We start from the raw sequence: 27,930 nt of genomic DNA, 5'->3' as shown, positions 1-27,930 counted from the left end.
ATTACGCGTCATCTGCTTTCCATCGAGAGGAAAGTCTAGCCGGGGGGAGGACTGAAAATGGGCCTCTGAGTCTGCGGCGGCGGTGTCCCGGATCACCCCAGCTCAGGGAAGAATCAGGGAGAGCTCAGGACAAATCAGCCACAGCTCATCCCAGCTCACCCCAGCTCAGGATTGCGAACGAAAAAGGAAATTTCGCGTGCCCAGATTCGTCTCAGATAACCAGGCTGTTATGTTACATCCTCCGTGGCACAGACCAGCAGAAATACCCCAGGCGTTATATAGTCTGACAAACGATTTTATCTCAATGCCACGGCAAGGAGACTCATTGCCACAACAACAAATATCCGCGGGAAAAATCGCCACACACTAGTCATCCCCGACCTCGATAAACAACCCGGTCAAGCTGTCTCAAAAGTCTCCTTACCCCAGCCGTAAGCCCTAGCCAACTGCCGCGCGTAAATCGGGACCAAATGTCCCTCGATATGCGGCCCATGTGGCCGGTGCATCGTTAGTGGTTTCTGCGTGTCCATGGTCTGCGGTGGAAAGAAGGTAAAGACCGATCCGAATTTCGGCATGAGCGAGAACCCAAGCTCAGTCATGGCCGCCGTGAATGCCGTCCAGCTGACGGAGCCGCGAGCAAGGGACTTGTCAAAGAGCGTAGAAAAGACCTGAGCCGTAGATGATCTAACCTTGAATTTCGGCAGGACCTCGGTCGTTTTGTCATTTTCAGCGGCAGTTGCACCCTTTTTAGGAGGCAAGATATCAAAGACGGTCGTGGTCGAAGGTCTGGTCTTTTCCTTCTCCCGACGCTGCTGGATGCGCTCCTCGGGCTGCTCCGGGATGACAAAAGGCTGCGGTGCTGGCGGCTCCACCTTTGCTAGCTTGGCCTTTAGCTTCTGGTCAAGATCGTCTAGACAATCCTGGATCAGGTCCTGATACAAGAAGCCCAGCTTCGTCCCGGCCTTGGCCACGATAAACTCGTCCAGCCTTTTAAGAGCGCCTTCGGTCATGCCAGGTTCTAAAAGGTTATCGATCGGGACCGCGAAATCGCGAAGATCAACTTCCTTCTTGAACTGATCCAATTCGGCCTCGAGACCCTGAGACCGCGACACAAACATCTGGCCTTGCTTGCGAGAGAGGGGTGGCATTGAGATAGTGGGGGATAAATCCGAGATGAATCCAATGATGATGGCCAAATTCCCTAGAGCCTCGGTCTCTCGCTCCTCGAGCTTCTCTCGCTCCTCGGGATGCGAGTTGTGCAGGTCGCTAAGTTTCTTGATCCAGTCGACGGCCTTGGCAGCGGTTGTTTCGGGCTGGCAAAGGCGAAGCATGTAGTGCAGCTGAGGGTCCAACCTGGTTAAGTCCTCGACATTCCCCTTAATATTCACACGGGCGTCGCTAGGCTTGTCGTAAACACCAGACACGCGCTTGAACCACTTCATACCCGAGGCAGTCTGCACGTTGCGCTTGAAGGCCTGCTGGGCACGAGCATACTCCAAGTGGCACATATTTGACAATTCTTGCACAAGAATGGGCCGATAAGCCTTGTCTGGGTTCGAGCTGAGGAGCTGGAGGAGCTGGTCGATGTATCTCCAGATGGCAGATTCCTGTACCACGTTGTGAATGACCTCAAACACGGCGGCGCTGATGTACTTGTCCGTGTGCACGCCCATTGATCGGCCTTTCTCATCAGGGACAAGTTCTGGCCGACTGTAAAAGCGGAAGTTGGTGTCATGTGCCAAGACAACAGGGTCTGATGACACAAGACTCAGACGTTCCTCGAGAGCGGCTCGCCGGTCCTGAGCTGTAGCAGTTAGGTCTGGCAGTGACAGGTTAGCTGGTCCAGGCTGGATATTGAGCTTCGACAATTCTCCAGCCAGCGTTGTGTCGGGCTTTGGCGGCTTGTTCGTCGGCTGCTTTCTCGTCTTCGAACCCTCATCCAGGATGTCGTCGACAATGGTGACGAGAGTTTGCAGTAGAGTGCTCTGTCTCTGGAGGACCAATTCGCCATGGGACTGGGGAATGCATAGACCAGCCCTGATGGCTGGAGCAAATCCTGCCATTGTCTGTTCCCTCTCCTTCATAATCCTGACGGATCTGCCGTAGGTCTCATCGTTGAGGAAAAAGGTGAAGCAATCCTTGAAGCTGTCAACGTGGCGCAGCCCTTTGTTCTGGATCATATCGGCGATGAGATCGCAATCGCCTGGGCCCCCGTTGACGCCCTCTGCGTATTGCTGCACGAGAGTAGAGGAAGCGCGATACTTGAGGATATCGAGGAGGAGATCGGAGTCGGCGGCTGTGATGTCGCGCAGATTCCATTCTGGAATGAACTTGTAGACATTTCCGAGTGATCGGTCAAGACTGTGCTTGAGGACGGCACCGTCTGCTACCCCGGCCTTCATGCATCTTGCCCGCTGCTGGCTGTCAAACGAGCGCCAAAACTTGATGATCGATGGGCCATGCTGCTTGTACCGACGTGCGAGGTCGTCGTGCAGCTCGCGTATGACATCGCCGTGGCTAGGTTCACTCATCGTGCTGTCTCTCTTGCTCGAGTGATGTTAATGCGTTGCTGTGATGCTAAGGCAGTTTGGCGTGGTGGGGTCAAGGCAGTCTCCCAATTCTGCGGTGGTTATGTACCCCCCTTCCAGGAGCCGTCTGCAAGATCCACTGTACGTAATCAATCACAAGACCACCCCGCCCCAAATCTCCACACGTAACTTTGATTGGCCTTGAAAACTACGATTGGTATGTGCACAGTGCACGAAAAACTGGCCCCACAAGTATAGGAAAACCAATAGAATTAGCCCGTTGGCCAGAAAAGCCCAGAATTTGTCACATACAACACTGCATTGATTTAAGGCAAAAAGAGTGCTTGCGTTGCCCAGAAGTAAAAGAAGGCAGTGCAGGTGCTCTGCTATATAAGGAAAAAGAAGTCTTTGTTCGTTGAGTGGCTGGAAATGGTCAGCCGCATTACGTGACGCGGCTTCTACCGACAGAATTTGCTTGGACCTATTTTAGAGCAGAATTGACTAGAATTCGGGCTTTCGAAGGCACACATGAGTAAACACGTGCCCCTGAGAGGTCTCCGAGTGTTGAATGTAATAACACCAAAATACCACATCGCTAGTTGACTGCCCTGACTGCCTGCCCTGCTTATTGACAATACGATGCCCTACAACGCCTTCGAAAGGGCGTCACGAAGGAGGCTGCAACGTATGAGACGCATACGGCTATGTGCCATCAACGAACAACCTGTTAGCATCCCAGCCGAGCTGGGGGGAAAGCAAAAAGTTCATGGCGGCGGACGGAATGGTAACGAGATTTTTCGGTAATTAAGCAAACCAACTCTCCATATGTTATGGCTGTGCACCGGCAAGTTCCTACTTACCGACCCTAGCACGCGACACAACCAGATCAGAACTCTATACCGAGTTAAGGCCAGCCGACCAGCTCAACTTGGTTGCATCGAGGTTCGGCCCCGAGTTTGACCCCGAACGAGCTCTACTGCCCATGACGGTCAAGGTGCTGGGTGTGGAGCTGGACAGGCTCCCGGGCGAGGTTGTGCCCAGGGAGCTCGTTGTGGCAAGGGGATCTAGTTTATAGGGCAAGATGGCCTGGAGCGAAGTGCTAGTACGCAATAATCTTCTTTAGCGTCAAGGTCCTTACTTCCTCGCAGTTCTGTTGCGGGAGGCAAGGCCTATTCATGCCAAGTGGAAGACTGGTCCCGGTACGTGAAGGCCTACTCTGTTGGCCCGATAAGGGCGGCCACCTATATTCTATGATTGGATACATTTTTGCACTGTGTTGTCTGCAGTGACCCGCTTCAGTTGAGTGAGTCACGCCTCCTCACGAAGGCCTCGCGGCCACTCATTCTGTTGCCGCCCTATTTCTGGGGTTGCACAATTGTGAAGGCAGGCAAATACGAGAGTCAATGCTGCAAGTAAGGAATGGCTGTATTCGTAAAATAACTAAGCTAAGGAAAAGAAAAGAAAAGAAGAAGCCTGCGGTTCCTGCAGGCCGTGGTTTTGTGGTTGAGTGGTGGGGCAATTGGGCTAGTCCTAATTTGGAAGAGGGGCTGCGAGGTGGTGCCTGCAGCCAAGGTCTGAGAACAGTGGGGCTGCAGTGTGGGTCCTGCAGCCAGTGCATGGTTGCGGCACCACGGTTCGGCCGTGCCGTAACAACAGTCTTCCCGTAGGTTGATTGCCTCTGTCTTGCCCTCTTTCTAGGCTCTCTGGCTCTGCCAGAGAGCATTTCTTATAGCCATGGCCAGGTGGCGAGGTTATTGCGCGTCTGTGGCTAATAGTGACAAATTCATGATTCTAGCACCTTCTAGAATCTCCCTTCTTTCTGATAGTGACAAATCCATGATTCCAGCACCTTCTAGAACCCCCCCTTTTTTCTGACAGCCTCTGCAGAGGGTGACCCGTATGACACCCGTCCACTCCGCGGCAGAGAATGACGGCATCCGCTGCTATGCGATGACGGCATCCGCTGCTATGCGCAAGATCCGCAGTACCAGGATGCTGAGCAGGACATCCTAGGAGAGGTCGGCATCACGGTCCTGGACAGCCTGCGCGCGTTTCTGGAGGTGGACGACGCCACGGCCGTAGTCTCCCTTGTGCCAGAGACACCCGTGCGCGCCAGATTGTTGCTGACATTGCAATGCCCGTGCTGATGGTCTGGGACAGATGTGAGCTGCAGGGGCTGCGTGAGTGCGAATGGCTTGGTCGGCCGGACATGTGAGTTTGCCCTCCCTCGTCCCTTCCCTTTTGGCCCCAGCCCAAACCCTCGAATGTGCATCGACAGAAGCCAACTCTTCGAGTACACACTGACGGAAGACACGAAACAGGTCTGATAACGATTCCCCTCGGCTAGAGAGGATGATCCGGTCCCGTTACACGGAGCTGCCGTTTCCCGAGGACGCAGAGGGCTTTGCGTCCCTCCCGGCTGTTTACGTCAGGAAGCACTGAGTGACTGTTTAGATGAATCACCTCGGTGCCCTGCCTAGCTAGGATTTGACGGGATGCATGTCGAGATATTTTTATTTATCCCCACAGCGTGTATCAATCAGCCAGTGCGACTCACGATAGCTAAAGGTCATCAGATCCAGGTAGGAACACACACCACCTCGTCAGATACCTTTTTCAAGATATATCCGGTACAACCGAAACACCAGGAATAGAAGACACCATCCATCCATTCCCCATACATCCATCCCATCCCTAGACAGGCCAAATTGCATATCGTGGAACGAAACACATTTCCAGCGAGTGGGATGAGTTGCATTTTTTACTGTCAAAGTATGGCTAGTTAGCGGGGTTGCAGGCACAGACTACCTATAGGGTCCTAAGGTGTAGGACACTACAGTAGTTGTGTTGGTGTGGTTGGTGTTGTAGGCACTATACCCAAATTGTGAACCAAGCCCAACAGCACCTTCTCGAACCCCCTACAAGCCCACTAGAAGACTGTCAGATACAGGGCCACTTACTTAGCCCGACCAAGGTGTTCCTGATCGGTAAGCCAAAGGCGTCCACCGCACGCATTTTCCCGTCGACGTCAGACATTCTGCCCAGGACTTCTTATCCGGACGAAACTCAATTGATCACTTTGCGGAGGGTCTTAGCCTCAACAGCAGACGCGTCAACTAGTCCACAGAGGAAGAGGAGGAAGACTCAAACGACAACGGCGAGAGGGATTTGGGAGAAGGGGACGAAAACGCCTCCATATCATCCAGCAGTCACGCAAAATAATCAAGCTTGGAACTCATCGCTGTCGATCCACAAGAGGAGAAGCAGATTAGACGCTTCCAACGCAGACAAGAACAGACAGCCCGTCGACGAAGACGCAAGATGGCAGCCCCGCCACCCATCATCCAGCCAAAGGTCTCATACGGAAGAACCTATGAGGCAGACCTAGGCGTACATGCAATCATCCTGGCATCGATGAGGAAGGATCTCGCCTACAAGCGACTCGACGCATTCGTTGACGCATTTGGACGCTTCCACGCGGACCATGACGCCAATGAGATCCATTTCCAACTGAGCAGATCCAAGTCACGGACAAATAGTAGCTACTACCTGTGGCGCAAGGTCCGCTCAGCCCAGAAAATATGCAGGAATGGATTAACCAAACGCATGGAGATGCGACGTATGCCGAATCCGTCGCACAAGGATATGCCTTGCCTGCTATCGGTCGCCCCATTGACTGGTTAGCGATCAGGGTACTCGAATCGACCGAGGAAGACGCAGATACCGGAGATCTGCAAGAGAAAGGAGTTCGTATGCCGGCAGATATGAACAACTATTGGTCTCCGGTCAAGTTGGACTGGGTACTCACCAACGGTGCGCCACACAAGTATTGGGTCGGGGCCGACTAGAACAACGAGGATTGGCGGTCGACCAATTGCCCCGACAATTTCCACAGCCAAGGATCTCCCCCACAACGGGCTCGAATCAACCTCAATGACGTGTTTGGCAACGCGTCCGAGTACAATATCCCGATTCTAGATTACGACAACGAGCGAAACGTCGTAACCGGTTCGGAACCCGGCGCGGATAAGCCAGACGTTCACCCGGCAGTTCCCAAGACTACAACCATTGATGGCGGCGCATCCTACAAGACCACCATCACCAACTTGAACCAAAAACGTTTCAGGGAGGTAGAACGGTTCACAAAGAACCCGAACACAATGCTGGAGAATCATGATAAGCGACTGAATGACATCGCCGACGCAGTCAAGTCCCTGAAGGGACTGGTGAAGCAGCAACAGACCCACATTGACGCCTTCCACACAACGTACGCAGCAAAAAGCGAGGTCAATAACGTCAAAGACGATATTCTGCTCAACATAAACAATAAATGGCAGGAGGGCCGGAACGTGTTGCGGGGCGGATACAACACGTACATGGCTAACATGAAAATCCGTAACGAGCAAATGCGCGAGCTCCTTGCAAAAACGCCTGCCGTCTAGACAAAGCCAAATGACATGTCAAAGCCGCTTATGCCTATCATCCAGACGAAGCCGTCTGTGATGCACCACCAAAGACGACAGCTGACGCCCCGACCGCCAAGTCAAAGGGCCAGAAGAAACGAGAACGAGCGAAAAAACCAAAGCAGGTGGAACAGGCGGGCGAAGAGGACGCAAAGAAGGTCAAGAAGGAGGAAATACGGGGACACACGCTAAAGGGCATAGAGACCCGTTGAGGTCACAGGGACACGTCAAGGGAGCATGAGGAGCATTGCCGTTTTTTTTCTCTCGCGCATGTACAATACACAACACGTTGATTAGGATGTTGGGAGGATAAATACATCAGAAGGCGTCGGAAAAAGGGTCCCGTTGAGGGCAACGGGACGAGCGAAGAGGGCAGTTGGTACGGCTTTAGTCACCAGGCTGTGCGTCCACAATCACGTAACCCACAAACTGCCTACTTGACCTTCCTCCAGTAGTTAGCCTCTTAGCTCGATCATCCATTTTCCATTCCATGTTTCTCGCATCACTCAACAACCCTTTCAGCTACTTCAAGGCCGGCTACTTGCAAGGCGACTGTCCGTCTGGGGTGCACTTCTTTGGTCTCCACGCCGCGCACAACGAGGGCGACATTGGCGCCGCTGCACTAGCAGCACCGGCCCTTTTAAGTGGGGGCGTCCTTCTGTCGGCTGGTGGCAGTGGTTCTAGTTTGGGATTGGGACCCTTTAATATGAGACTCCCCCCTGACTATGCGGCACCCACCAACCCACAAAAAACCGCCATGGCGGCTTGCATCAACTGTAGGCTTATTTAGCGGTAAAACCTGTACTTTTTTGATACTGCCCCAGTCAACAGAGCCAGTTAACTATGCTTGTTGATAGGCTCAATACCAAAAAAAAAAAAATTACCACCCTGTTCAATCGGTCTTATATGCATACATGTACTTAACTATATACAAATAGGGCTATTCCAACGCCTTAGCCAATACCCAGCTCAACACGCTGATTTACACCAAATTTGGCCAGTTTTCCTGGGCAGTCATAATGCGCGTATATTAATAAGTTGACAGTCTTGCTGACCAAGGCCTGAAAATGAACATAATTGACGAAAACCCCCGAAAACGCGTTTTCAAGCCTCTTCGCATTCGGTTGATTTGCCCGACATCTAGAAGGCCAAAAATCTGCATATGGGGGCAGTATCCAGAAGTACCGATTTTACCGCTGAAAAGGCGGGTTCTTGATACAGCTGCCAAAGGTGGATTGATGAGTGCTCGCATAGTTAGAGGGGGTACCCCAATAGAGCCTTTTTAATACCCAGGCCGTTCTCGACCACACCGGGTTGCCCACCCCCCCTCCGCCTCCTCCGTCATCCCCGCCCCCTTCGTCGGGGAGCGGTGGTTGCGGAGCAACAGCACCAAGCGTCGCATCTAACACAACCACAGTGTTATTGTTAGCCACGGTCTCCAACTGCTGTGCGTCGTTGAAACCATCAAACTCGGTACGCCTGATAGCTGCCACAATTCTATCAACAACCAGGCCGTCGGCAGCTTCTGGCAGGCCAGCGGCTTCTTCATGTTCGGGAAGAGCATTCACATCTTTTTCTACGCGCAGGCAGATTGCCAGGGCGCATCAGTCGATCTTGACTTGGCCATCAAAGCTGGCTGCCAGGCGGGGAATGCGTTCCTGAGCTTCAAGTCATCCTCGACCGGAGGCGGGGGCAGCGGCGGTGGTGGTGGCTCCGGAGGCGGCAGCGCGTCTAAAGGATCATGCCCCAACTCGGTGTCACAGCCAAGCAACAGCGGAACCAATACAGTGACGCTGGCGATGTACTCGGCTTCGTGCTGCAGCGGCGGTGCAGCCTTTGAAACAGCCACAATTGGGTCTTTTGGCATCTGCCACAAGGCCAACGTTGGGTTCAAGAGCTTCACGCAAGCAGTCTAGTCCGGCCTGTTCCTACACATCTGGGCATCCACGGACTCGGCATGCGGCGGCAGCTCAAAGTTTGTGACGGACCTGTCCAACGACCCGGCATGCTACCGAATCAAAGGCAAACAGGTAGTAGATGTCGACCAAGGCGACTCCTAGCCAACCTATTACGAGGAAGATGGCGATGACCTGTTCGTTTGAGGATGAGTCTTAGTCTGGCGTAACCACGGAGAGTAATTGTACGGATAATGGGAGAGATATATCGGAAGGAGAGGGCTACATCTTACACCCGGCGGTCCTCCAGTATCCTAAGATGATAATGGAAGCATATACTGCCACGTACGGCCGATACTAACACGTTCTTTAGCTTCATGGTGGTGGCGGGCTCGCGCTCGCCGCCTGGCACTGGCTCGTCATGCGGCGGCAGCAACGGGCCGGATCAGCCTCCCAAGAAGAACGACAACAACGTGTCTCTCGAGTTTTCAGCGACGACTGCTGCACGTCACTCAGCATGACAGCGTTAAGGACGCTAAGCGACTGCCATGTAGCTCCAAGCGCTAACGGCCACAAAGCCTTCTCAGGCCTGACGCAGACCGTGGGCGCCACATGTTTGGCCGGGGCATCCACATTTGGCTGTATCCGGACTCGAGTTCGTGCCAGGGAGAATCGGTCGCCGTGACGCTATCCGATGAAGACAGGTGCTATGGCCTCGGTTCCGGCAACAACCGGGTGGCGTTTGTCAGCTACGACACGGGCAGCCTAGCCGACGGCTCAGGATCATCCTCGTCCAGTGGAAGTGGAAGCGGAAGCACAGGTGGAGGCGGATTTGGGGGCAACTGTGCGGCACCGCCGCAGCCCTTCAGCGACACGACGGTGCAGCTCGTCCGGTACGAGGACGCAGGCTGCTGCCAGCCCTTTGGGACGATCCATCTCGGGAACCTAGGCGGATGCCACAACGCCATCGACGGAAAGACGATGACAAGTTTGCCCAGGCGCCAGGAAGCGGCTTGTTCGGCCAGGGCATCCATCTCTGGCTGTTTACGGGTGCCGACTGCACGGGGACCTTACACCTTCATCCAGTTCCCATCGCCGCAGGGATGCGTCCCCGGCAGGGGCGGCACCTTCTTGACCTATCGCATCGCCAAGCAGAGCTCGTGCATCGCGCTGGGCATGGGCTTCCAGGCGTCCATAATCAAGTCCCACTACGCCGCGTGGTTCGGGGGCACGGATGCCTACGCCAGCGCCATCGTCGTGCCCAACCAGTTCACCAGCGTTTACAATAGCAACGGCGGCGGCAGCGGAAGCCAGCCGTTCGACCTCAACTTCTTCAGCGACGTGCTGTCGATCGATTCCGAGGCACAAGCACAGAATCGCAGCCTGAGCGGTCTACGGGTGACGGGCTGCGATGGCTCCGAGGCCCAGCCAAATCTTCACATTGTCAACGATGTGGGCGGCTTGTGGACTTGTCAAAGAGCGACCAACTCAAACGCGGCCTGCTTCTCCGAGATTGGTTAGTATCAGAAATAGTGGGTTTGCTCAGGGAATTGCGTCAACTGTCCCATATAAAAAGGGTCAGTCGGCGAAGAAGAATAAATGGGGCTACGGAATAATCGGAGAGGTTTGAATTCCTGAGAGCGTATCCATACTGAGGTGCTTAATGACGGAAGTAAGGAACTTACGCGACCAACGTCCAAACAGTAGAGACATCGTGATTTTGGGTTGTGTGACGCGTAATCAAAATCCCGCCAAGCCATGATCCCTAAGTAATTGCGTGGAGATTCGATCCCTCAAGGCGTACTCACTTCTTGGCCCCCAATGAAACATTGAGAGATGTTTGGGAAGAGGACCTGCTCCCTGTTCAGCGCACAAACATTTCCAAGATTAGGGTAGGGTGCCACAAGTAGATACCTTATTCCTTGAGAACCTGATGCTGAACATGCATAGCCCCCGATTTCAATGTTCAACAACGGGTTACCGGAAAATAGGCCAAAGGTCCGTCTTAGGGAACCAGGGCATAAATATAAAGGACACTTGTGAGTGGTCGCAGTGGACTTATCCTGCACATAATGTTGTGCCGCAAACTCGGTCCAAGGACTAGAACCAACCTTTAATGCATAAAACCCAATTCGTATTGGGGTGGGGTGGTCTGCCTGGCCTGCCGCTTTGCAACCACATGAGAGAGCTGACGACGCCCAGCCAAGTGCTGCGGGCCGCAGCGCAAACGCCTCCAATCAAAATGGTCGCTGCGTGTGACAGACACTGACAGCACCACCCAACGCCCCCTGAATCCTTCCAGCCTCGACAGTCGACCCTTCCGCGACGCCTGTCAACCCCGCTTAAAAATCAATCCAGCTCCCCCTCCTAGCTCTGGATTTGGGTGCCACCTATTTGACGCCGTTGGTGAACTTGCCGATTCATCATTCACTTCAAAAGCTAATCACTGCACCACTGCGCTGCATGCTCGCACATCTTCCATCTCATTCTCTTTGACCATTTTGGCTTTATGAATATTTAATTATCAAATTGATTCCCTTCAGCCGCGACTTGCGATTTACGACAGTGACATGATGGCCCGCGCCTTGGATATCTCGTCGTTTTCCCTCCCATACACAGATATGTCTCTGCCAGCCGACCAAGAACCGCCCCTGGTAATGCCAGACCCAGGCCACTGTAGCGGACATGATTATTGCGGTGTTCCATGCACATTCGAGTGGCAGCATGTGCTTCCATTGTCATCTCAGGATACTGGAGGACCGGGTGTAAGATGCAGCCCTCTCCTTCCGACACATCCTCCTTCTCCCATCATCCGTCTACTCTGCGTGGCTACGCCAGACTAAGACTTATCCTTAAACAAACAGGTCATCGCCAGCTTCCTCGCAACGGGTTGGCTAGCAGTAGCCTTGATCGTCATCTACTACCTGTTTGCCTTTGATCCCAAACAGCTCTCGAGAGCCAGCAAGTACGCGGTCGTGAATCCCGTCGACGTGGCCGTCACTGGCCTCGCCAGACGCGCCATTCCATCCTCGTGGTTCGGGTCGAGGTGGAATGCCTTTGTCAAGGCAAGTCTAGTCCCTAAACCCGACGACTCTTTTGCTGTATCTGCCGTGCTGACCGTCTGCCGCAGGCGATCCTCACCATCTCCGATGTCCAGACCCTCATGGGTTTCGCTGCCGCTTTCACCGCCATTTTCAACCTCTGGAGTGGCATTTCGACCTATCACTTCATGCTTATAGTCCAATGTGTCTGGTTCTCCCACGTTGCCCAGCTCACCGGGCTCACCATCCAGCGATACCACCCGAGATCCGCCACCGCGGCATACACCAGGCTCTTGTTCACGCTCGCCCTCACGGGCCTGCTCGTCACGGGCATAGTCGGCACCTTCTTCTACAACTGGGCCTACCAACGGCACACCGGCTTTACGTACCCCGACTACCGCGCTCTTGCCAACATTGTCGGAGGATCAGCCAGCCTCCCCGGCTCGTATGCAGTCTGTTTTTGGAACACGGCTCGCAACATTCAATGGCATCAAGCCTCTTCCACCTTTGCCTACACTTTCAATGACACTCCCGCCTACGGGTCGGGCATTACAGCCATCGTTCTCGTTGTCGTGAACCTGGCAGCTCGCATCATCAGAATTCCCGTCCTCGAAGACGCCATCACGTCTACCCGTCAAATGCTTAGCAAGTCGTGGAGGTCCCTGTTTGCCGGAGTCTCTGACAACAGCCAACCGTCTGGCTTGATTCAACGTCTTGTCCTCTCCATCGGCTTGACTACTCTCTTCACAGCCAGGCTACTCACCGACCTACTCCTGTCCACTCTCACAGAGGTACGCATATTTCCTCCCCATCCATATCAACCGTCCTGCGTTTCTTTTACTCGGCTTTGCTAGCTAACTCGGCTTTGCTAACTAACTCGGCTTTGCTAATTAGATCTACTGGGTCCTCATCCCCGCCATCTGGGGCACCATCACCCTTCTCCGCGCCCACAACATCATCTCACCCAGTGGCTCCGAGAAATGGGCCTACGCGCAGGTCCTAGCGTGGTTCGTTCTCGGCGCAGTCGTCCTCGTAACCATCTCATACTTCTTCAAACCCTCCGCCACCGTCTCCGACCTACCTTCCCACAACAACCCCGCCGAACCCGCCAGCGACGAGGGCGACATCCTAGAACAAGGCTCCAGCGCCGTCCCCGCCGCCAACCCCAACCCCGGCTTTATCGACCAAGCCCTCACTTTCCTCGAGGACGACGACAAGAAATCGTCCCCGGTGTGGGTGCCCGCCGCTCTCTCCCTGGCCCTCTTCCAGGTCGCAGCCATCACCGCTCTCTTCTTCGACAAGTACTCGGACATCGTCCCCAACGCGGCGACAGGCCTGGCTCTCTTCGTGGCCGTCCCTCTCCTGGTGGGCGTGCCTGTGTCGAGCTACGTGTTTATTCTCTCCTGCGTGGCGTTGCAGAGGAATCAGTCGTCTGGGGGAGCGAAGCAGCCGTGGGTCGTGGCGAGTGGCGCGATCGTCGGCTCGGGGCTGCTGTATCTCTTGGTGCCGCAGGTGTCGTGGAATGGGCTTCAGATTGCTGGGTTGGTGTTCATTGGCGTGGGCGGTGCGATTGTGCTGGTGAATCTGGCGGCGCTGGTTGTTGTGCTGGCGGGTAGGCGCCGGTATGGGCCCATCAGCTTGGGGAACTGAGCGAGGTGCCAGCCAGCGAAGGAGCCGGCCGTCACTCCGTAACCCTTAAGGGCTGACCCGACCCGAGACAGAGGCCCCTTTTCACTTTACATTCCCGCCCACTCATCCCTCAGTCATCATTCCCTCACCAATTTCTCACCACTTTCTCGTAACAAATTTCGTTCGCAAAGCACAATCCCAAGAATTAAGTTGACCATGCCTATTTTGGCCCAGCCCACTTTTGGCCCGTGCTGAGCCGCCCACTGACATGAATGACACCCTACATTGAAGCATGTAAAATATCGCCAAATCAACCAATTACTATACAATTTTTGACTTCCTCTTCTTCCGAGCTTTCTGATTCGTCAGAGCTGTCAATATCGCGCCCCACTGCTCTCTGCGCGCGCCGAATGTCTTTTATTGAGGCAAACTTGAAATTTGGGCTCAATTCCACCTTCTTCCTCTTGGTTCCCTTTTTGTTCTCAAGCTCAGCTTTCAGAGCCTCATTTTCGTGTCTGAGCTTAGCCATCTCAAAGTCCCTGAGGTTGAATGCCTTCCTGACCTTCCTGAATAGCTGGTGACGTGCCCTGCGGGCCGGGGAGCTGATGTTTACTTTGGCCAAAGCAACCGTAAGGTCCGTAACCTTATTAAGAGTCTTCCAAGTGCCGTAATCGTCAAGCAACTGTTGTTGTTGATGAGCCGTATCCCTCTCTTCCTCGAGAGCAGCTAAAGCCGTACTTTTACCGGCTTTGTTGCTATTTTCTAGCACTTGAGGGCTCGTGAGTGGCTTGAGCTTGTTTACCGGCCACAAGCCGGTAGCATACCACCCTGCCTTGCAGTTTTCTTCCTTGAATGCTTCTTCCCGGGCAGCCCGGTAACAGGTCAACATAGTGCGCCGGCCGGAGACCGTTGAATCGGAGCACCGGGGTAGAGAGTTAAACCTCTTCCGGTATGCCCGCTTCAGGACCGAGAAAACCGTCAAATCAAGCGGCTGAAGGACGTGTGATGAGTGTGCCGGTAAGTAAAGAAGCTGAATGTTATTTTGGAAGCAGGTCCACATATAATCATCAGTTGTATGACTACCGTGGCCGTCAACAATGAGGAGCCGGCGTTCGTTGTTGGCCGTACGGGTGTTAGGAAGGAAGACTTCCTGAAGCCATTTTAACGCACTCTCATCGTCAATCCAGCCTTTTTCTTGCGTGTGGAACTTCCAACCTTTGAAGGGACCCATTTTATTTGGGTAGTGTTGTTGTTGTAAGGTTTTCCCCTTCATGATCACCAAAGGAGGTATTGACCTGCCCGTTGCAGAGATGCATTCCACGAACGTGGACCAATTCCGTGATCCTGACTGCTTTTTCTTCAACTTCTTGTTGTTGGCCCTTTCCTCAGATCCAAGAACCATGCTGTTGTCACCCTGGCCTTCAAGAAGGCCAGTCTCGTCTTTATTTCAACGGTTCTCCGGCTTGATCAGCTTGATAGCCGGGAGGGCCAGGTAGTTGAACCAAGCCGTGATTACCGGGACCGTGGCGCCGTTGAGCCGGGCCGCATCCATGCTTTGTGCCCGCTGGGTCCGAATTGACGGGTTCCGGGCCATGAAGCCGCGCAACCACTTCGGTCCTACGTATTCCGGCTTGCCTCCGTCCACGGCCAGCCGGCGGACAAATTCCCTGACCGTTGCATGCGTTGGAGGTAGGCCGAGAGCGCCCTGAAGGATGATCCATTCGGTGAGCCAGGCTTCCGTTGTATGCGGAAGAACCTGCATGTGTTCGAATGCAATATGGCGGGATTTGTGGCCGGCCATACGGTTGCGAAGGGTAGTCCTTGGAACGCCACATTCTTCGGCCGCGCGCCGCAACGGAATGCCTTCTCGGACTTTTGCATGGCCTGCAGCATTTCCAATTCGTTATATTGAGGCATCGCTAGAAATATTATTGAAAGGGCTCTCGAATGTAGTAGAATTGAAGGAATTCGGTGTTGTTTTGAGGAAGTTGCGGTGTGTTGAAGAAAAAGGATCGATCACATGTGGTGTAGGTGCATGGTGGCTTGCGCATGGGCCAAAAGTGGGCTGGGCCAAAATAGGCATGGTCAACTTAAAAGGCCTTAACACCTTACGGCCAGCCCTCGAGGTTTCTCACCGAGGCAGGTAAAAGGTATTAAAATCCCTATTTTAGAATCCAGAGGCATACCTCTTCTCCAAAAACACATATCTAAGCATCATCAAGTCCAGTACGAAAAAACGTAGGTCGAGAGAGCGGTTCACTTTACATCCAGGTCCTCCTGACCTTCCTAGGAGGCTCCTTAGTACGATTCCGAGCTCATACCTAGGCCATAGGATGTGTGATGCAGAACAGAGCTGTTAGAGCCCTTGTCTTTGCTCTCTCCGTCCAGCTCTATTTACTTTGTTAATATAAAATTGTTCAGCGACTTTTTCTCATCTATGAGCGCTAGTAGTATTGCTGGGGTACTTCTTTCTTCCGCCATATGAGTTTTTTTGCCAAATCTTTTGGCCTCCTTATTTGATTCCATCTTGGTCGCTACCGTTACCGACTTTACTCCTATCACATCAGGCATTCTACTTTTCGCTACAGGCTTCGAGGATCCCTTCTTGCCATGCCTAGGAGCTATCCCTAGTCTCCAAACGCTGGTCCAACAGTACTGCCAAAAACTCATTGGAGCAGTCCTAGCCATTTCACGATTTGGCGCAGTCTTGCGCTCACGAGGTCCGCCTCAGATGGCTTCTGAGGGCGAAGCCACTCAGGATGGTGCCTCTCTAGACGCTCATAGTACACCTGACGTACACTTTCCAACCGATGAAAATTTCTGTGACGAAAACACAGAAGGGGTGCCTCTACTACCCACTATGTCTGCGGACGCATCAGTCCGCCCTAGTTCTAGTGACAGGACGCTGGGACATGAATAGTCCCACGCCTCAATTGAACCCACCAACACGCCTGGGGACAATACCAACACTACAATTACCAGTGATCATGAGAACCATATGGGTGATCAAAAAATGAGCGGCAACAGCCGGATGCAATCCTCATTACGATGATGCTGAGAGCGAGAGTGGAGGCACTCTTCGTTCCTCAGCCCGGGAATTTGCGATCGAAAGAGGGAATTATCGACCTCACTGACGAACCTAAGTCAGCGCTCATGCGCACGAGGCTCAGCCCCCTGTCGCTGTTGCCAAGCCACCCGTCAGCACTAGCACGGCGCGATCCCGCAGAGAAGCCCCCGATCTGCACACCGATCTGCCTGATTGGGTTGGTCATGGCACCGAGACGGAACGCACAGATCATCGGCGCCGGCCAGTCCGAAACATCAATACGGAGTACTATCAGTCCGTATCTATGGCTGCCCGGGAACTGTATCCCTGACCGAATAACGCGCCCACCTATCATATTTGATCACCATCCCCGATTTCAAGGCTAGATCATGGCCGCCTGGTTTTCATTGACATACCTGGCTTAGGTCGGCTCACATTTCCTACATAGAAGGAGACTGATTAATCAACCCGCAAACAAGTTTTGTACATCCAAGAGTCAGGAGCCTAGTCGTGTAGGTGATTCGAACCAAGGGGGTCTCAGTTCCAGGCTACTAGCCGAGATCGCCCGTGCTATCGATGCCCGCGGGGATTAGGTCGCTCGGCCGTACGCGTCGGTCCGTGGTGTCGGTTATAGCAATCGACGCCCACCACCGGCCGCGGCTGGCGCCCGCTACGGCCGCAAGCACGCAGCTCACAGCCATTACTTTGGCAGTAGCATGCTTCATCGTGAGTGTAGGAGACTACACAATAACAACAACAACAATAACAACAACAACTTCACCAACAACTTCAACAACTACCGGGAAATTGTCGACATTTAACGCTCTCCTGTCTCCTCAGGGGCCCATGTCCCCGCACGCGTTAGACGGAATAATTATGGAAATCCGTCCGCCCAGTTAAGCTTGACCAGAAGCGACATTTACCAGTATCTGCCAGTTTTTCCTGCCAAGGATTTTTTTATTCAACTTGACGGAGCATCACAAAGCTTCTAGTCATTGGTTTTACCACTTCCATGACGAGTCTACACAACACTAAGACCGCCACGCAAAGCCCCGACTAACCAACAGCTGCCAAGCAGAACGAAAGGGAGGAAAGGAAGACAGCACACATTTGCCACACAAAGGCGTGCCCCCTCAATCTCACAATCAATATCACAGGTCAATGGAGCCGCAGCAGAATAGAGACTCCATTTTGCTTATGCTGTTGTCTTGTTTTCTTAAAAGAGAGCAACAGAAGAAAAGGGGCGGTAGGTCGGCGATATCTTGGACGTGATGAGCTGCCGGGAGAAGGGGACCTGCTGGAGAATGAGAGTGCAGACTCTTGCCGACAAACACGTACCCTGGACGCCTTCTTATGCTCGTATCGGACCATTTCCTGCCCACGGATGCCCACTTCCACCCCGATAGGCGTGCTAGAGAATCTGCCTGACTCATGATTGGGTTGTTTCATTTTGAGGCCTAGCATACGGCATCCCTTGGCTCCATATCGAGAGAAAAACCACCGTCCTAGCTGGTCACATGTGGGATGCCGTATTATCGCCCGGGCTTGAAACCTAATTGGGTGACTCGGTTCGGGTCTGTCGGTTGCCGGCCCTTATTGGGCCGTATGCTATGAAAATGCTGCCTTGATGCAGCTCTGTTTTTTGCACCGTGGTGTACAGCTGCCCCGACGATCCAATCAGTCCTCGGGCCTCGAGATGCGGGCGTTATTGTGATATGCCCGGGGCCGAAGCATAAGAGAATAGTCTTCCTACCCTTTTTATCTTTCGTCTTTCCCCCTTTTCTCTCATCACGATCGGCCCTAGTGGCGTAACCGCGCCCGCTCTTTTCTCCTATTTTTCCCCCCCGACCGTTCTCCTTCATTTTTCTAGCGTCTCTGGCCATCCTCTCTCCTCCTCTCTTCCTTACCACGCCCAGTCAGCCCCGGTCTCTCCAACCTACTCTTGTTGGTAGGTCCTTACACTTCAGCTCAGATCCCTCCAGGGCCAGCCGGACTTGAATAATAACACCTACCCTATGCTGCTCCCCTCCCGTTCATCGACCATACTTGGCTTCAGCCCGGGAATTGGGGTCCTCTCCCGGAGTTTATCTAGAGTTCCACGGAGCCTGCTGGACAGGGTAGTGGAGCGGAGGAAGAGACTTGGTCAGAGCAGATTCCATCACACAGCACCCCCAACAATGTCCCCAACAGCATTCCAACAGCATCCCCAAAAGCATCCTCAACAACACCTTCCGCCATCAGCCAACCCAGATCCTTATAGTCCGAGTCAACCTACTTCTCCCAATGCCGCTCTCCGCTACAATGAATGTCAAGACACATTCCCAAAACAACACCTCCTACGGTAAGCCCTAACCCACCCCCCACGGAGCGTTCCCCCTGAATATTGTGCTGACTGGAAGCGACGAACACAATTGGCTGCAGCACCCACATGAAGAAGCACTCCCTCCCGTTCAAGTGCACCGAAACCACCACACAAGCAGCCGGTGGCGGTGGCGGCACGACGAGGAGGGACAACCACGACCGCCATGTTCGGCAGCAGCATCCTCGTCGCCAGCACGAGGATGAGCGGGAGGAAGACACTTGTGATATTAGTGCAGGCAGGTCCGAGCTATAGCTGTAATTAGAATCTCGAATGCAGGTGCCCGGTTGTCTCGGCGGAGCCAAGGCACGACTAATTATTGAAAAGGTTCTAGCTTCTGTAATTAATCCGTGCGTATCATCTCACAGGTACTACGCGCATGGCTCACAACAAGGTGCGGCTGTCGGGCATGAGACACAAATTTCATCTCGAGGTTTTCAGGATCGAGAGGACGGTCGGCGTCTTCAAAGACCCACGCATATAGGCCTCGCCGCGTCGCCACGAGCCCGAAGTTCCCTTGTCAACCCCCGGACGCAGTTTTAACCGCGCCTTGCCTCCAGTCTAGCCAGAACCCAGACTTGGTCGTCAGCAATCGCTTTCGGCACGTGGTTTCGTGGGGTTCTCTTTTCTACTGACCCGGGTGACCAATTTGGAGGTCGCCCCAGCTTGCAAACTTCAGAAATTCTTCGCCTTTCCAACATCGCGTCTCCGCACTCACAGTCGCCATCAACTATCTTCGCAAACGAATTCTCGGTTCTTACGATAGCGGTTGTATTTGAATTAGACAAGCAGCGAAAGTTGATGGAGATGATCCATAAGGCTGTTGGCGACGCTCGAGGTTCTGGCGTGAAGTATAGAGAACCTTTAGCTGTCCTTTTAGCTAGTGAGTACTTTATGATGCGTGTTCTTTACAGCTCCGTCTAATTAGACACTAGGATATCGTGGCAAACCCATCACTTTTGTCTAAATCGGAGAATTCAATCACAACAAGGCCAATGAGGCCAAAGATGCCCCCAACGAGACGGGCGAGGGCTCCTCTAATACTCTCAAGGAGGGCGATGATTTCGACGCATTGGCAAAGAAAGCCATATCTACATTAGAGAAATTGGTGACCAAGTCTTCCCACGCCGTCGCCAAGTGCAATCTACTGCTGGCCGTTTCAGGTCCCTGCGCGGGCTTATTGTATCTATATAACTGCCATTTAGATGATCTCAGATTTCTCCCGCTCCCCGCCCTCTCGAGAGAGCCGTGTAATTATGTTTCCTGCGCCTGCAGCCGTACCCGAGCAACAGCAGCAGCAGCTGGCAGATGATTAAACTAGGGTGTCTCTTGTTTGGCGAGTGCGGAGACTGTAGCTGGTCGGGAAGCCGCTAGGCCTAAACACGATTTGTTGCTGGTGCGAGAAGAATTTTATATAAAAGGTACTGTGGCCGAAATGCCGTGGTAGAGATCTACGCTAATCCTGATAACTTAAGTACCTCTAATATAGCAAGGGAACAATGCAACGCAGAAATACCAAACTTAAGGCGAGCGGGAAGGCCAAAAGAAACAGCTTCTATGCTGATAAGCGGTAAAAACTCGACTATAACCGTACGTCATTATAAGAACTCTGAATCCTGAAGTTTGTCACATCATCCCTTCGCCGCCAATTCGATAGAGAAACCTAAAGGGCTATAGGAGAACTGCATTCGGCTTGTGACGCGGCTACACGTAGTAGAGAAACTGGACGATTAAAGCGACCAGGCCTTCGAGAACCGGGTTCATTCTTTGTTCTCGTCCGAGATTAGAGTCAGTGACAGGCACTAGAACACCATTTCACTCGCGCCGACCCTCTAAAGCTGGTGGGGAAAGGCGTGTTTTGACCTCAAGTGCCTCTGCACCAAGAGACGTCAATTCTAGTGATCTGGTAGTGAAATTAAGCTACAGTCCACTGTCCAAGAGATTACAGAGCTCGAAAAGAAATTGGGGGAGCTGGCAAACTAGAAACCCGTCGATGGCATCACTACGGTCGAGTCGTCGGCACTCTCACTTGATGAGTGGGAGAATGTCGGGGTCGGACAAACAGCAAAGACATCACCTATTGAGAACATCTCTCTTGCTGTAGATGATTTGTCGGTAGCAAAACCAACACGAAAGAGGAAGCCGGGCCACGAAATCCAGAACATATCCAAAAGGCCAAAGGCGGGCCTGAAACAACCCAACCGAAGACCAAGGATCGTGGCAGAAGACATCCTTGATATGCTCAAAAACTATGACCAGTTCGCAGCAGGAAAGCAAACGGCACAGCTTGAAGCCTTGCCGGAAAGCACCGCAACCAAGGCCAAGGAGCAAGATGACTATATCAAGGCTCTCATTGTCAAATACCTTCGATAGGCATTGACAGTCACCCCTGTTCAGAACAGACAGATGGGTAATTGATAATGCTCCAAACATTTTGACATTTAAATCAATGCTTTTCTCATGCAGAAATCTGCCCCTATGCTCATTTCTTGAGTCGAGAACTCGGAGACACCATCCGTTTTTAAGATCAAGTACCGTCTAGCCGGTCCGCCTAAAGATGCGAGTATTTTATCGGCATACAATTATCTTGTAAATATTGGCTAACAGAACATAGGGAAACTTGCCTGACTCCTGAAGTAGATAATGATGAAGAGCTAGGCAATTTACGCTTTGTACTTGTAATGATAATTTGACTAATTAAACGTAGAGCTATGGTGACGCGATTCTTGGCCTGTTGGAGTTAGAACTAGAGCTAGGGTTAGAGGTGGAACTGGAACTAGATCAAGACGAGCAGCGGATCCTCGCTGTTAGGCGAGTGGACCGCTGCCGTTGGCAGCACCAGCTCTTCCGCAGCGGCGTGCAGGCATACCTAGTCCAGCGCGTGGCCGTGCACCTGCTGCGGTTGTCGGCAGGGGACTGCACCGAGGTTACATGGTGGCATCAATGGATGGGTCGAGACAGGTATCTGGCCACGTGGATGTCGGCGTCGTTTGTGGTGTACATGGTGCCGGCAGCAGCGTGGTACAGTAGGCCTTAAAGGGGGGCTTAATATCGCCAATTCCACCGTCATTACAATATAGGTAGGTATGTAGGTAGGTATGCATTATGAAAGAAAGACGGTACGAAAGGGGGACCATCACAGGCATGGAATAATAAAACAAATGATGCATCAGTTAAAAAAGCAAATGACGCCCTTTTGGCACACTGGCTGGCTGATTGACTGACTGACCGAGACCGCCCGTCCATCAAAGTGTGCCGTGCTTTTGCTGTCAATCTACCCACACATACATGCAATGCATGCACACTGTCCCGTGTTTATGCCTGCCTCTCTGTTTTTTACAGCCCCTTTCTCTTTCCATTCCGCCCGCTCACCACCCACTCGACTTCCACTTTCACCACCATCTCACACCAGCTGGCTACCTAGGTGTCTAGTAATGCCCCGCCGTCACCCCATTCTCGACGGCAGCCACCCCGTTAGTGCCCTGATGCGGCTGCGACGCCAGCAGCTCGTCGAGCTCGAGCTTGGTGCGGCGGTACAGGTCCTGGGCCTCGCGCTCGCGGGTGCTGACGAAGCCGACCTCGGCGCGCAGGGCTGCCAGCCGCCGCTTGATGGCGGCCTGCTCCGACGCCTGCAGCACCGTGAAGCCGGCCAGGGCGGAGCGGGCCGTTTCGAGCGCGTCGTGCGCCTCGCCCGTCTTCTGCCGCAGCCCCGCCGCCCGCTTCTTGTACCCGCCCAGGTGCAGGTTCAGCTTCTTCTCGAGCTTATTGCCCTTCTCAGCTGACTCGAGGATCGTGTCGATTGTTTCCTGCAGGACAGGGGCGGTTAGTTTCCATCAGCTCGGGGGGTAAGAGGAGGGACAGAATAACGTACCTCAAGTGCGGCTTGCATGGTGGCAAGCACTTGGCTATCACTTTCATCGTCGTCGTCGTCGTCATAGCACCCGAGACCAAGGAGAAGAGCATTCTTGTTTTTGCTGGCCTTCTCCCACGCCGCCTGTATCTGCTCAGACTGTGGCTGGTCTTTGCTGCTCTCCATAAGAATCTGCAGGCGGGCCTCGGCGAGCGCTGCGTCGTCGATGGTGGGTATATCAACGAATTTGCCGTGCGAGCCGTTTGCGGTAGGGGCACCGGGAAGCGGGTAGCGGGCGGCATCGTGGGCCACCAGGAGGGCGGCCTCGCGGGCAATGAGAGACTCAGCCGGGTCTGCTGACGCCTTTGACGACGAAGTAGCCTCCTGCACGAGAGCGTCGTAGTCAACGGCGACGGGCCGCGGCAGGTCCCGCTGCATGACCTGTGTGCGGCGTTTTCGCTCCAGCAGCTCGCGGGCCTCGCGCAACTCACGGTCACGGCGGTCTCGGATGGCAGCGTCCTCCTCAAGCTCCTCAGTCGTCTGCACCTCGGGCTGGTCGCCTTCTGGCAGCTCCAGCTCCCATTCGGTTTCCTTGGGCTTGGGCAGGCTGGCCAGCCCCTGCTTGAGCTGGTGGCGGATCGACAGCTCACGCATACGCGCATCGTTGGGCGTGCCGCCGACTATGGCCATGTCGGCATCACCGGAAGCGTTGAGCGCGAAGCTGTCGCGCGGCGTACGCAGCGGCGTCTGGCCAACGTGAAGAGGTGTAGCCCCAACTCCCGTAGCGCCCGACCGTAAGGGCGTGGCCAGCGGGTTTGGCGTCGACACGACCTGTCTGCGCGGCGCGACCGAGTCGAAGCCCGTCGAGCCGACACCTTCGTGGAGTGGGGTGTTTTCGCCACCCAGCAGTGAGGATGTTGTTTGTGTTAGAGCGCGAATATTCCGGATTTCGTTGGCGATGTGGTCCTCTTGGGCGGGCGCCATGGGCGTGCGGATGGGTGCTCCTGAGTTGAGTGTCGGGTAGCTCGTCACCAGCCCCCGGGTGGCATCGTTATCGCTCTCTCGGGCCAGCATGTTGGCCCGTTCGCCAATCATGCCCATCTTGACGATTTCCTCGAGCTCGCCGTCGCTCACCTGGGGGGCGGGCAGAGCCAGCGCCCGCCGCTTGCTGCTCTGCTCTGCCTCGCGCAGCTTTTGCAGCTGGCCGGCCTTAAGAGCAGCCTGCAGAGATGCCGAGGGCCCATCCTTGTCGTTCTTCCGGCGCTTACGGTCCGCGTCCTCGTCCGGCTCCCCTTTGCGCTTGTTCCCGACCTGGTGCTTCTTGGGATCGAAGTTGGCACGCTGGTACTCGTTGCGCGAAATTTCCTCATTCGTGTCGTAGAATCCCGGCACGGCCTTCTTCTCGAAGGGGATGTCGGCATTGTAGTCCATTTGCCCGGGCTTGCGCGTCGTCACCTTGATGTTGATGCCAGCCGTCTTGAGCTCGCGGCGCTTCTGCAGCGAGGCCAGCCGGCGCGACTCATCCTGCTGGCGCTCGCGGGCCTTCCGCTTGGCCTTTTTACCCTGTGTGTTGGCCAAACGGGCGCGCGCCTCGCTCAACATCTCCTTCTCGTCCTCGTCAAGATCGATGGTATCGGGGCGGGCTGGCTTGGTCTCGGGGTCGGGGTCGACCTCGCCGGGCCGCAGACGGCGGACGTCATCGGCAGAGGGCGCTTGGGCTTCGCCGCCGTCAGGGCCTGTGAGGCCGAGCGATGACTCTTCGTGCTGCTCGGCCTCGTCGAGAAGGCGCTGGTATCGCTCCAGACACTGGTTGGCGGTGCGGCCGACGATGGGGGCGATGGTGCGCCATTGCGTGGGCATCAGCTTGGCCAGGTGCAGCAGCTTCTCGTCCTCCTCCTTGCTCCATTCTGTTTTCTTGATCGTGGGGTCGAGCCATTCGTTCCATCGCGCCTTGCACTGCTTGGGCGTCTTGCGGGCGAGCAGCGACGAGACGCGCGCCCACTGGTTCAGGCCATACTTGCTAACCGACGCCTTGAGGATCTCATCCTCGATGTTGGTCCACACGCCCCCCTTGACCACGGGCATCGTGGCGGCCTTGGCGCGTGCTTCGGTTTGGGCGCGAGTGTGAGTGTCGTTGGGCGGGCGCTGCTTTCTGGTGTTGAGGGGGTTCGAGGTTCGGTTGTCGACGTCAAAAAATAATTTGGCGATGCTGAGCGCCTGGCACGTCTGCTGTAGTTTACCGTTGACTAGCCGCCTGCAAGTGGCGTAAGCCTGGGCGCAGAACTAGCTGCAGTTTAGAGTTGTCTGGCTGCCCCTGATTGGCCAGCGGACTTGAGCCCGAGCTTTCCCAACCCCTGCAGATCGCGTCGCCGTGGGCGCGGCTGGTCGCAACCTGAGCCATCCCTCCGGCCTTGATCCATCCATCCATCGGCCAGTACTTGAAGGAGCGAATCTCTTCAAATCGGCTTCCGATGCACCAGTGATACCGCCGTTCTTGTCAGGCTAGATTAGCATACAAGTGTTCACACGTCGCAGAAATGCGCGTTTGAGGCGGACGTTCAATTGCCGTGGGTAGGTACCGATTCGCTGCAGTTTGCTTGGAGCTGTTCCAAAGTCCAATCGGCCTCAAGGTCACAGCCAGCGCATCCGGAACACTGCAGTGGCCCTCATTTTCCGTCCCTTCTCTCTGCACTGACGCACCAAAAGACAAGGACCTGCGCTTAGCTTGGATCTTCTGAAAGAAAGTTTGAGCTTGCGCCAGTATCTGCTCACCTGCAATGGCAACCACGACGGCATCCCCTCAGAGGGATCTCACGCCTTCAGGCCTGGCGTTCTCCTCGGCCATCCCGCAGAAGCGCATCCTCGAAGACGACCACACCCCGGCCGTCCCGTCGCCCCTCAACCCCGAAGTCAAGCCCGTTCCAAAAGTTCAAGTCCAAGCCCCCGACGACGGCTCCGCCATGCGTGAGAAGCGCACCAAGAAGGACTCGCTCAAAAAGCGAGAGGCCAAGGGCGGCGCTGGCGGCCTCGACAGCTCGAGGGTGACACCCGATCCCAAGCACCCGCAACATCAGCAGCCCAAAGACACCCCCCCAGGCGAATTAGCGCCTATGCGCTATAAGCTGGCACCGCCAAAGCCGTCCGATTTCGAGCAGTCGCGCGGCCCCGTTTTCCAGAGCCACCACGAGGTGCAGGATCCTGACGATAGGACCATCGAGTTCTTCGAGACCTCTGAACAGTAAGTTCCCATCAGTCGCGCCGGTAGTAGACGACAGGCGCGTTCTAATTCACATGTTCCATGGCAGTGTCTACAACAAGAAGAACTTCCACTACACCCACTGCATCGCCGACCCTGCCTTCCCGTCCATGTTCTACTACCGCCAGACCGAGCCCGCACCCTATGGCGCCCACTTGAATGTCGAGGACGCCGCGGCGCATATGTACTTTGACAAGGCCGGCACGCATGCCACCTCCGATAAAGGCTTCAGGATGACGCGCGCCAACGTCTCGGTACGGGAAGGGCGCTGGTACTGGGAGTGCCGAGTGACGCGGGGCCTCCTGAAGGAGCGCGCTGCGGGCGACCCGGAGTCGCACGGCCATATCCGTGTTGGGTGGGCACGGAGGGAGGCATCGCTGGACGCCCCGGTGGGGTTCGATGCCTACAGCTACGGGATACGCGATGTGGCTGGCCAGAAAGTTCACATGTCGCGACCCAGGGACTTCTTCCCCCCGGGGGAGGACCTGCGTGAAGGCGACGTGATCGGGCTCGAGATCCAGCTGCCCTCGGAGCAGCTCCACCGCAAGGTCGTGCAGGGCCAGTACAACCCGGCCGTCGACCTGGCCGAGGACGAGTACGCACGCAGCGGCGGGGCAGCGCGAGGCGCCGTCGAGCCCGCGCCAAACATCATCCGCGACCGCATCCCCATCCGATTCAAGGCACACATTTACTTCGAGAAGATTGACTACCACACCACCAAGGAGCTTGACGACCTCATGAACCCGTCACCCATGAACTCGTCTGGAACCAACGGCTCCTCGGAAACCCCCAACCCTCACCACCCGATCCCGTCGCTACGCACCCTGCCCAACTCACACATCAAAGTCTACAAGAACGGCGTGCTAATGGGAACGCCATGGACAGACCTGCTGGCCTTCCTCCCGCCCGCGTCCAAACTCTTGCAGCAGCCCGGCGGACGCGAGTGTCTTGACGACGGGTCGCTAGGGTACTACCCAGCCGTGAGCGTGTTTCGCGGGGGCGCGGTCGAGGTGAATTTCGGGCCGCACTTCTGGTACCCGCCACCAGGCCTCGAACTGCCGCTCGACGACGTCGACATGCTAGATGTCGGGGCGCTGGAGCTGCCGCCTGCGCCTGTGTCTGGGTCTGGACCCCAGCCGCCGCCAGGGAACCTCGTGTCGCTGCCGCCGTCGGCCAAGCTGCGGCCTGTCGGCGAGCGCTACGACGACCAGATCGTCGAGGATATTGTCTACGACATCATCGACGAGGTCGGCTTCTGGATGCAGGACGGCTGCAAAACCGTGGTGGACCGCTCCGGCAAGGACGGCAAGGCGGGCGAGGCCGTCGGCGTAGGCGTGCTGCCCGGCGGGCGGGAGGAGATTAAGGAACTCGTGCAGGATGATTGAGACAGGACCGAAATATTGCTGGTTGGCAGTTTTGGAGGCACGGACGCGCGCGGGGTGGCAGAGGACGGCCGGTCCTTGGCATAGGATCATTGATACCCATTATGGAGACGAAAAGAAAACGAAGAAAGATATATCAAATAGAGCAGCGCATGGCAGCGAGAAGCAGCAGCCCAGAGAAACAAAGTCTAACACCTGGAAAGCCTCTTCTGGGCCAGTCTATCCGTCAAGACCGTGTTGGTCTGGTATCTTGCATACCACAGCATAGACAAACGTGTTTAATAGTCCGAACGATACGGATATTCTTTTGTTAAAGCATAGCGTATTACTATTATTATCTATGGAGAAATCACAAAACCCTGGATTACGACGGACGACTGAAGAAGCTTGGCTCGTCAAGCGCCATTGATCAAAGAGAAAGAAATCTCCGAGGTAGAAAATGAAGTGAAAAAAATAGCAGGAAAAAAAAGCTGGGGTATCG

At 54.7% G+C, this 27,930-nt stretch overlaps 9 protein-coding genes across 9 annotated transcripts; 6 read left to right on the top strand and 3 right to left on the bottom strand.

Moving 5' to 3' along the window:
* Positions 1–398: 398 nt before the first annotated feature.
* On the bottom strand, positions 399–2,531 carry B0T26DRAFT_660066 (uncharacterized protein; the record flags this gene model as incomplete). Its single annotated transcript, XM_060438997.1, has 1 exon — positions 399–2,531. The coding sequence occupies one exon, from the start codon at positions 2,529–2,531 to the stop codon at positions 399–401; it is 2,133 nt and encodes a 710-aa protein (XP_060289537.1).
* A 636-nt stretch (positions 2,532–3,167) lies between these two features.
* Positions 3,168–4,970, top strand: B0T26DRAFT_681974 (uncharacterized protein; the record flags this gene model as incomplete). The annotated part of the gene is made up of 8 exons (XM_060440705.1): positions 3,168–3,213; positions 3,398–3,595; positions 3,652–3,727; positions 3,815–3,831; positions 3,990–4,124; positions 4,506–4,647; positions 4,689–4,739; positions 4,850–4,970. 8 exons carry the CDS (start codon positions 3,168–3,170, stop codon positions 4,968–4,970), a joined length of 786 nt encoding a protein of 261 aa, XP_060289536.1.
* An 879-nt stretch (positions 4,971–5,849) lies between these two features.
* On the top strand, positions 5,850–10,407 carry B0T26DRAFT_795632 (uncharacterized protein; the record flags this gene model as incomplete). Its single annotated transcript, XM_060446909.1, has 9 exons — positions 5,850–6,147; positions 6,220–6,278; positions 6,377–6,923; positions 7,016–7,198; positions 7,289–7,370; positions 7,514–7,651; positions 8,409–8,879; positions 9,260–9,361; positions 9,474–10,407. 9 exons carry the CDS (start codon positions 5,850–5,852, stop codon positions 10,405–10,407), a joined length of 2,814 nt encoding a protein of 937 aa, XP_060289535.1.
* A 620-nt stretch (positions 10,408–11,027) lies between these two features.
* B0T26DRAFT_735038 (uncharacterized protein) lies at positions 11,028–13,883 on the top strand. The gene is made up of 4 exons (XM_060443221.1): positions 11,028–11,651; positions 11,751–11,951; positions 12,017–12,718; positions 12,822–13,883. Exons 1-4 carry the CDS (start codon positions 11,457–11,459, stop codon positions 13,575–13,577), a joined length of 1,854 nt encoding a protein of 617 aa, XP_060289534.1. The 5' UTR covers positions 11,028–11,456; the 3' UTR covers positions 13,578–13,883.
* A 3,011-nt stretch (positions 13,884–16,894) lies between these two features.
* B0T26DRAFT_735028 (uncharacterized protein) lies at positions 16,895–17,424 on the bottom strand. The gene has a single exon (XM_060443220.1). The coding sequence runs from the start codon at positions 17,325–17,327 to the stop codon at positions 17,154–17,156; it is 174 nt and encodes a 57-aa protein (XP_060289533.1). The 5' UTR covers positions 17,328–17,424; the 3' UTR covers positions 16,895–17,153.
* Positions 17,425–18,590: 1,166 nt separating this feature from the next.
* B0T26DRAFT_807726 (uncharacterized protein) lies at positions 18,591–19,593 on the top strand. The gene is made up of 3 exons (XM_060447230.1): positions 18,591–18,943; positions 19,024–19,184; positions 19,330–19,593. Exons 1-3 carry the CDS (start codon positions 18,618–18,620, stop codon positions 19,443–19,445), a joined length of 603 nt encoding a protein of 200 aa, XP_060289532.1. The 5' UTR covers positions 18,591–18,617; the 3' UTR covers positions 19,446–19,593.
* A 1,606-nt stretch (positions 19,594–21,199) lies between these two features.
* On the top strand, positions 21,200–21,998 carry B0T26DRAFT_681970 (uncharacterized protein; the record flags this gene model as incomplete). Its single annotated transcript, XM_060440704.1, has 2 exons — positions 21,200–21,316; positions 21,669–21,998. 2 exons carry the CDS (start codon positions 21,200–21,202, stop codon positions 21,996–21,998), a joined length of 447 nt encoding a protein of 148 aa, XP_060289531.1.
* Positions 21,968–25,163, bottom strand: B0T26DRAFT_815880 (pre-mRNA splicing factor component-domain-containing protein). Its single transcript, XM_060447378.1, has 2 exons — positions 22,833–25,163; positions 21,968–22,767 (listed from the first exon to the last, which is right to left on the bottom strand). Exons 1-2 carry the CDS (start codon positions 24,894–24,896, stop codon positions 22,390–22,392), a joined length of 2,442 nt encoding a protein of 813 aa, XP_060289530.1. The 5' UTR covers positions 24,897–25,163; the 3' UTR covers positions 21,968–22,389.
* On the top strand, positions 25,164–27,753 carry B0T26DRAFT_735024 (uncharacterized protein; the record flags this gene model as incomplete). Its single annotated transcript, XM_060443219.1, has 2 exons — positions 25,164–26,049; positions 26,117–27,753. Coding segments are annotated over exons 1-2 (1,793 nt in total), but the record flags the coding sequence as incomplete, so codon positions are not given.
* Positions 27,754–27,930: the final 177 nt, after the last annotated feature.

Source organism: Lasiosphaeria miniovina (genome assembly GCF_030549165.1).
Source record: "Lasiosphaeria miniovina strain SMH2392-1A chromosome Unknown B0T26scaffold_9, whole genome shotgun sequence".
In the NCBI taxonomy this organism is placed as follows: domain Eukaryota; kingdom Fungi; phylum Ascomycota; class Sordariomycetes; order Sordariales; family Lasiosphaeriaceae; genus Lasiosphaeria; species Lasiosphaeria miniovina.
This window is presented reverse-complemented; position numbering and strand designations above follow the sequence as displayed.

What these genes read in the sequence shown, in the direction of transcription:
- B0T26DRAFT_815880 (XM_060447378.1), bottom strand. Translation starts at nt 24,896, where the DNA reads ATGCCCGTGGTCAAGGGGGGCGTGTGGACCAACATCGAGGATGAGATC. An exon ending in CCATGCAAGCCGCACTTGAG is followed by an intron (nt 22,768 to 22,832) that starts GTACGTTATTCT and finishes CCTGTCCTGCAG; the next exon opens with GAAACAATCGACACGATCCT.
- B0T26DRAFT_807726 (XM_060447230.1), top strand. Translation starts at nt 18,618, where the DNA reads ATGCTGCTCCCCTCCCGTTCATCGACCATACTTGGCTTCAGCCCGGGA. An exon ending in CCAAAACAACACCTCCTACG is followed by an intron (nt 18,944 to 19,023) that starts GTAAGCCCTAAC and finishes AATTGGCTGCAG; the next exon opens with CACCCACATGAAGAAGCACT. An exon ending in TGAGCGGGAGGAAGACACTT is followed by an intron (nt 19,185 to 19,329) that starts GTGATATTAGTG and finishes ATCATCTCACAG; the next exon opens with GTACTACGCGCATGGCTCAC.
- B0T26DRAFT_735028 (XM_060443220.1), bottom strand. Translation starts at nt 17,327, where the DNA reads ATGAAGCATGCTACTGCCAAAGTAATGGCTGTGAGCTGCGTGCTTGCG.
- B0T26DRAFT_735038 (XM_060443221.1), top strand. Translation starts at nt 11,457, where the DNA reads ATGATGGCCCGCGCCTTGGATATCTCGTCGTTTTCCCTCCCATACACA. An exon ending in AGGATACTGGAGGACCGGGT is followed by an intron (nt 11,652 to 11,750) that starts GTAAGATGCAGC and finishes TTAAACAAACAG; the next exon opens with GTCATCGCCAGCTTCCTCGC. An exon ending in GGTGGAATGCCTTTGTCAAG is followed by an intron (nt 11,952 to 12,016) that starts GCAAGTCTAGTC and finishes CGTCTGCCGCAG; the next exon opens with GCGATCCTCACCATCTCCGA.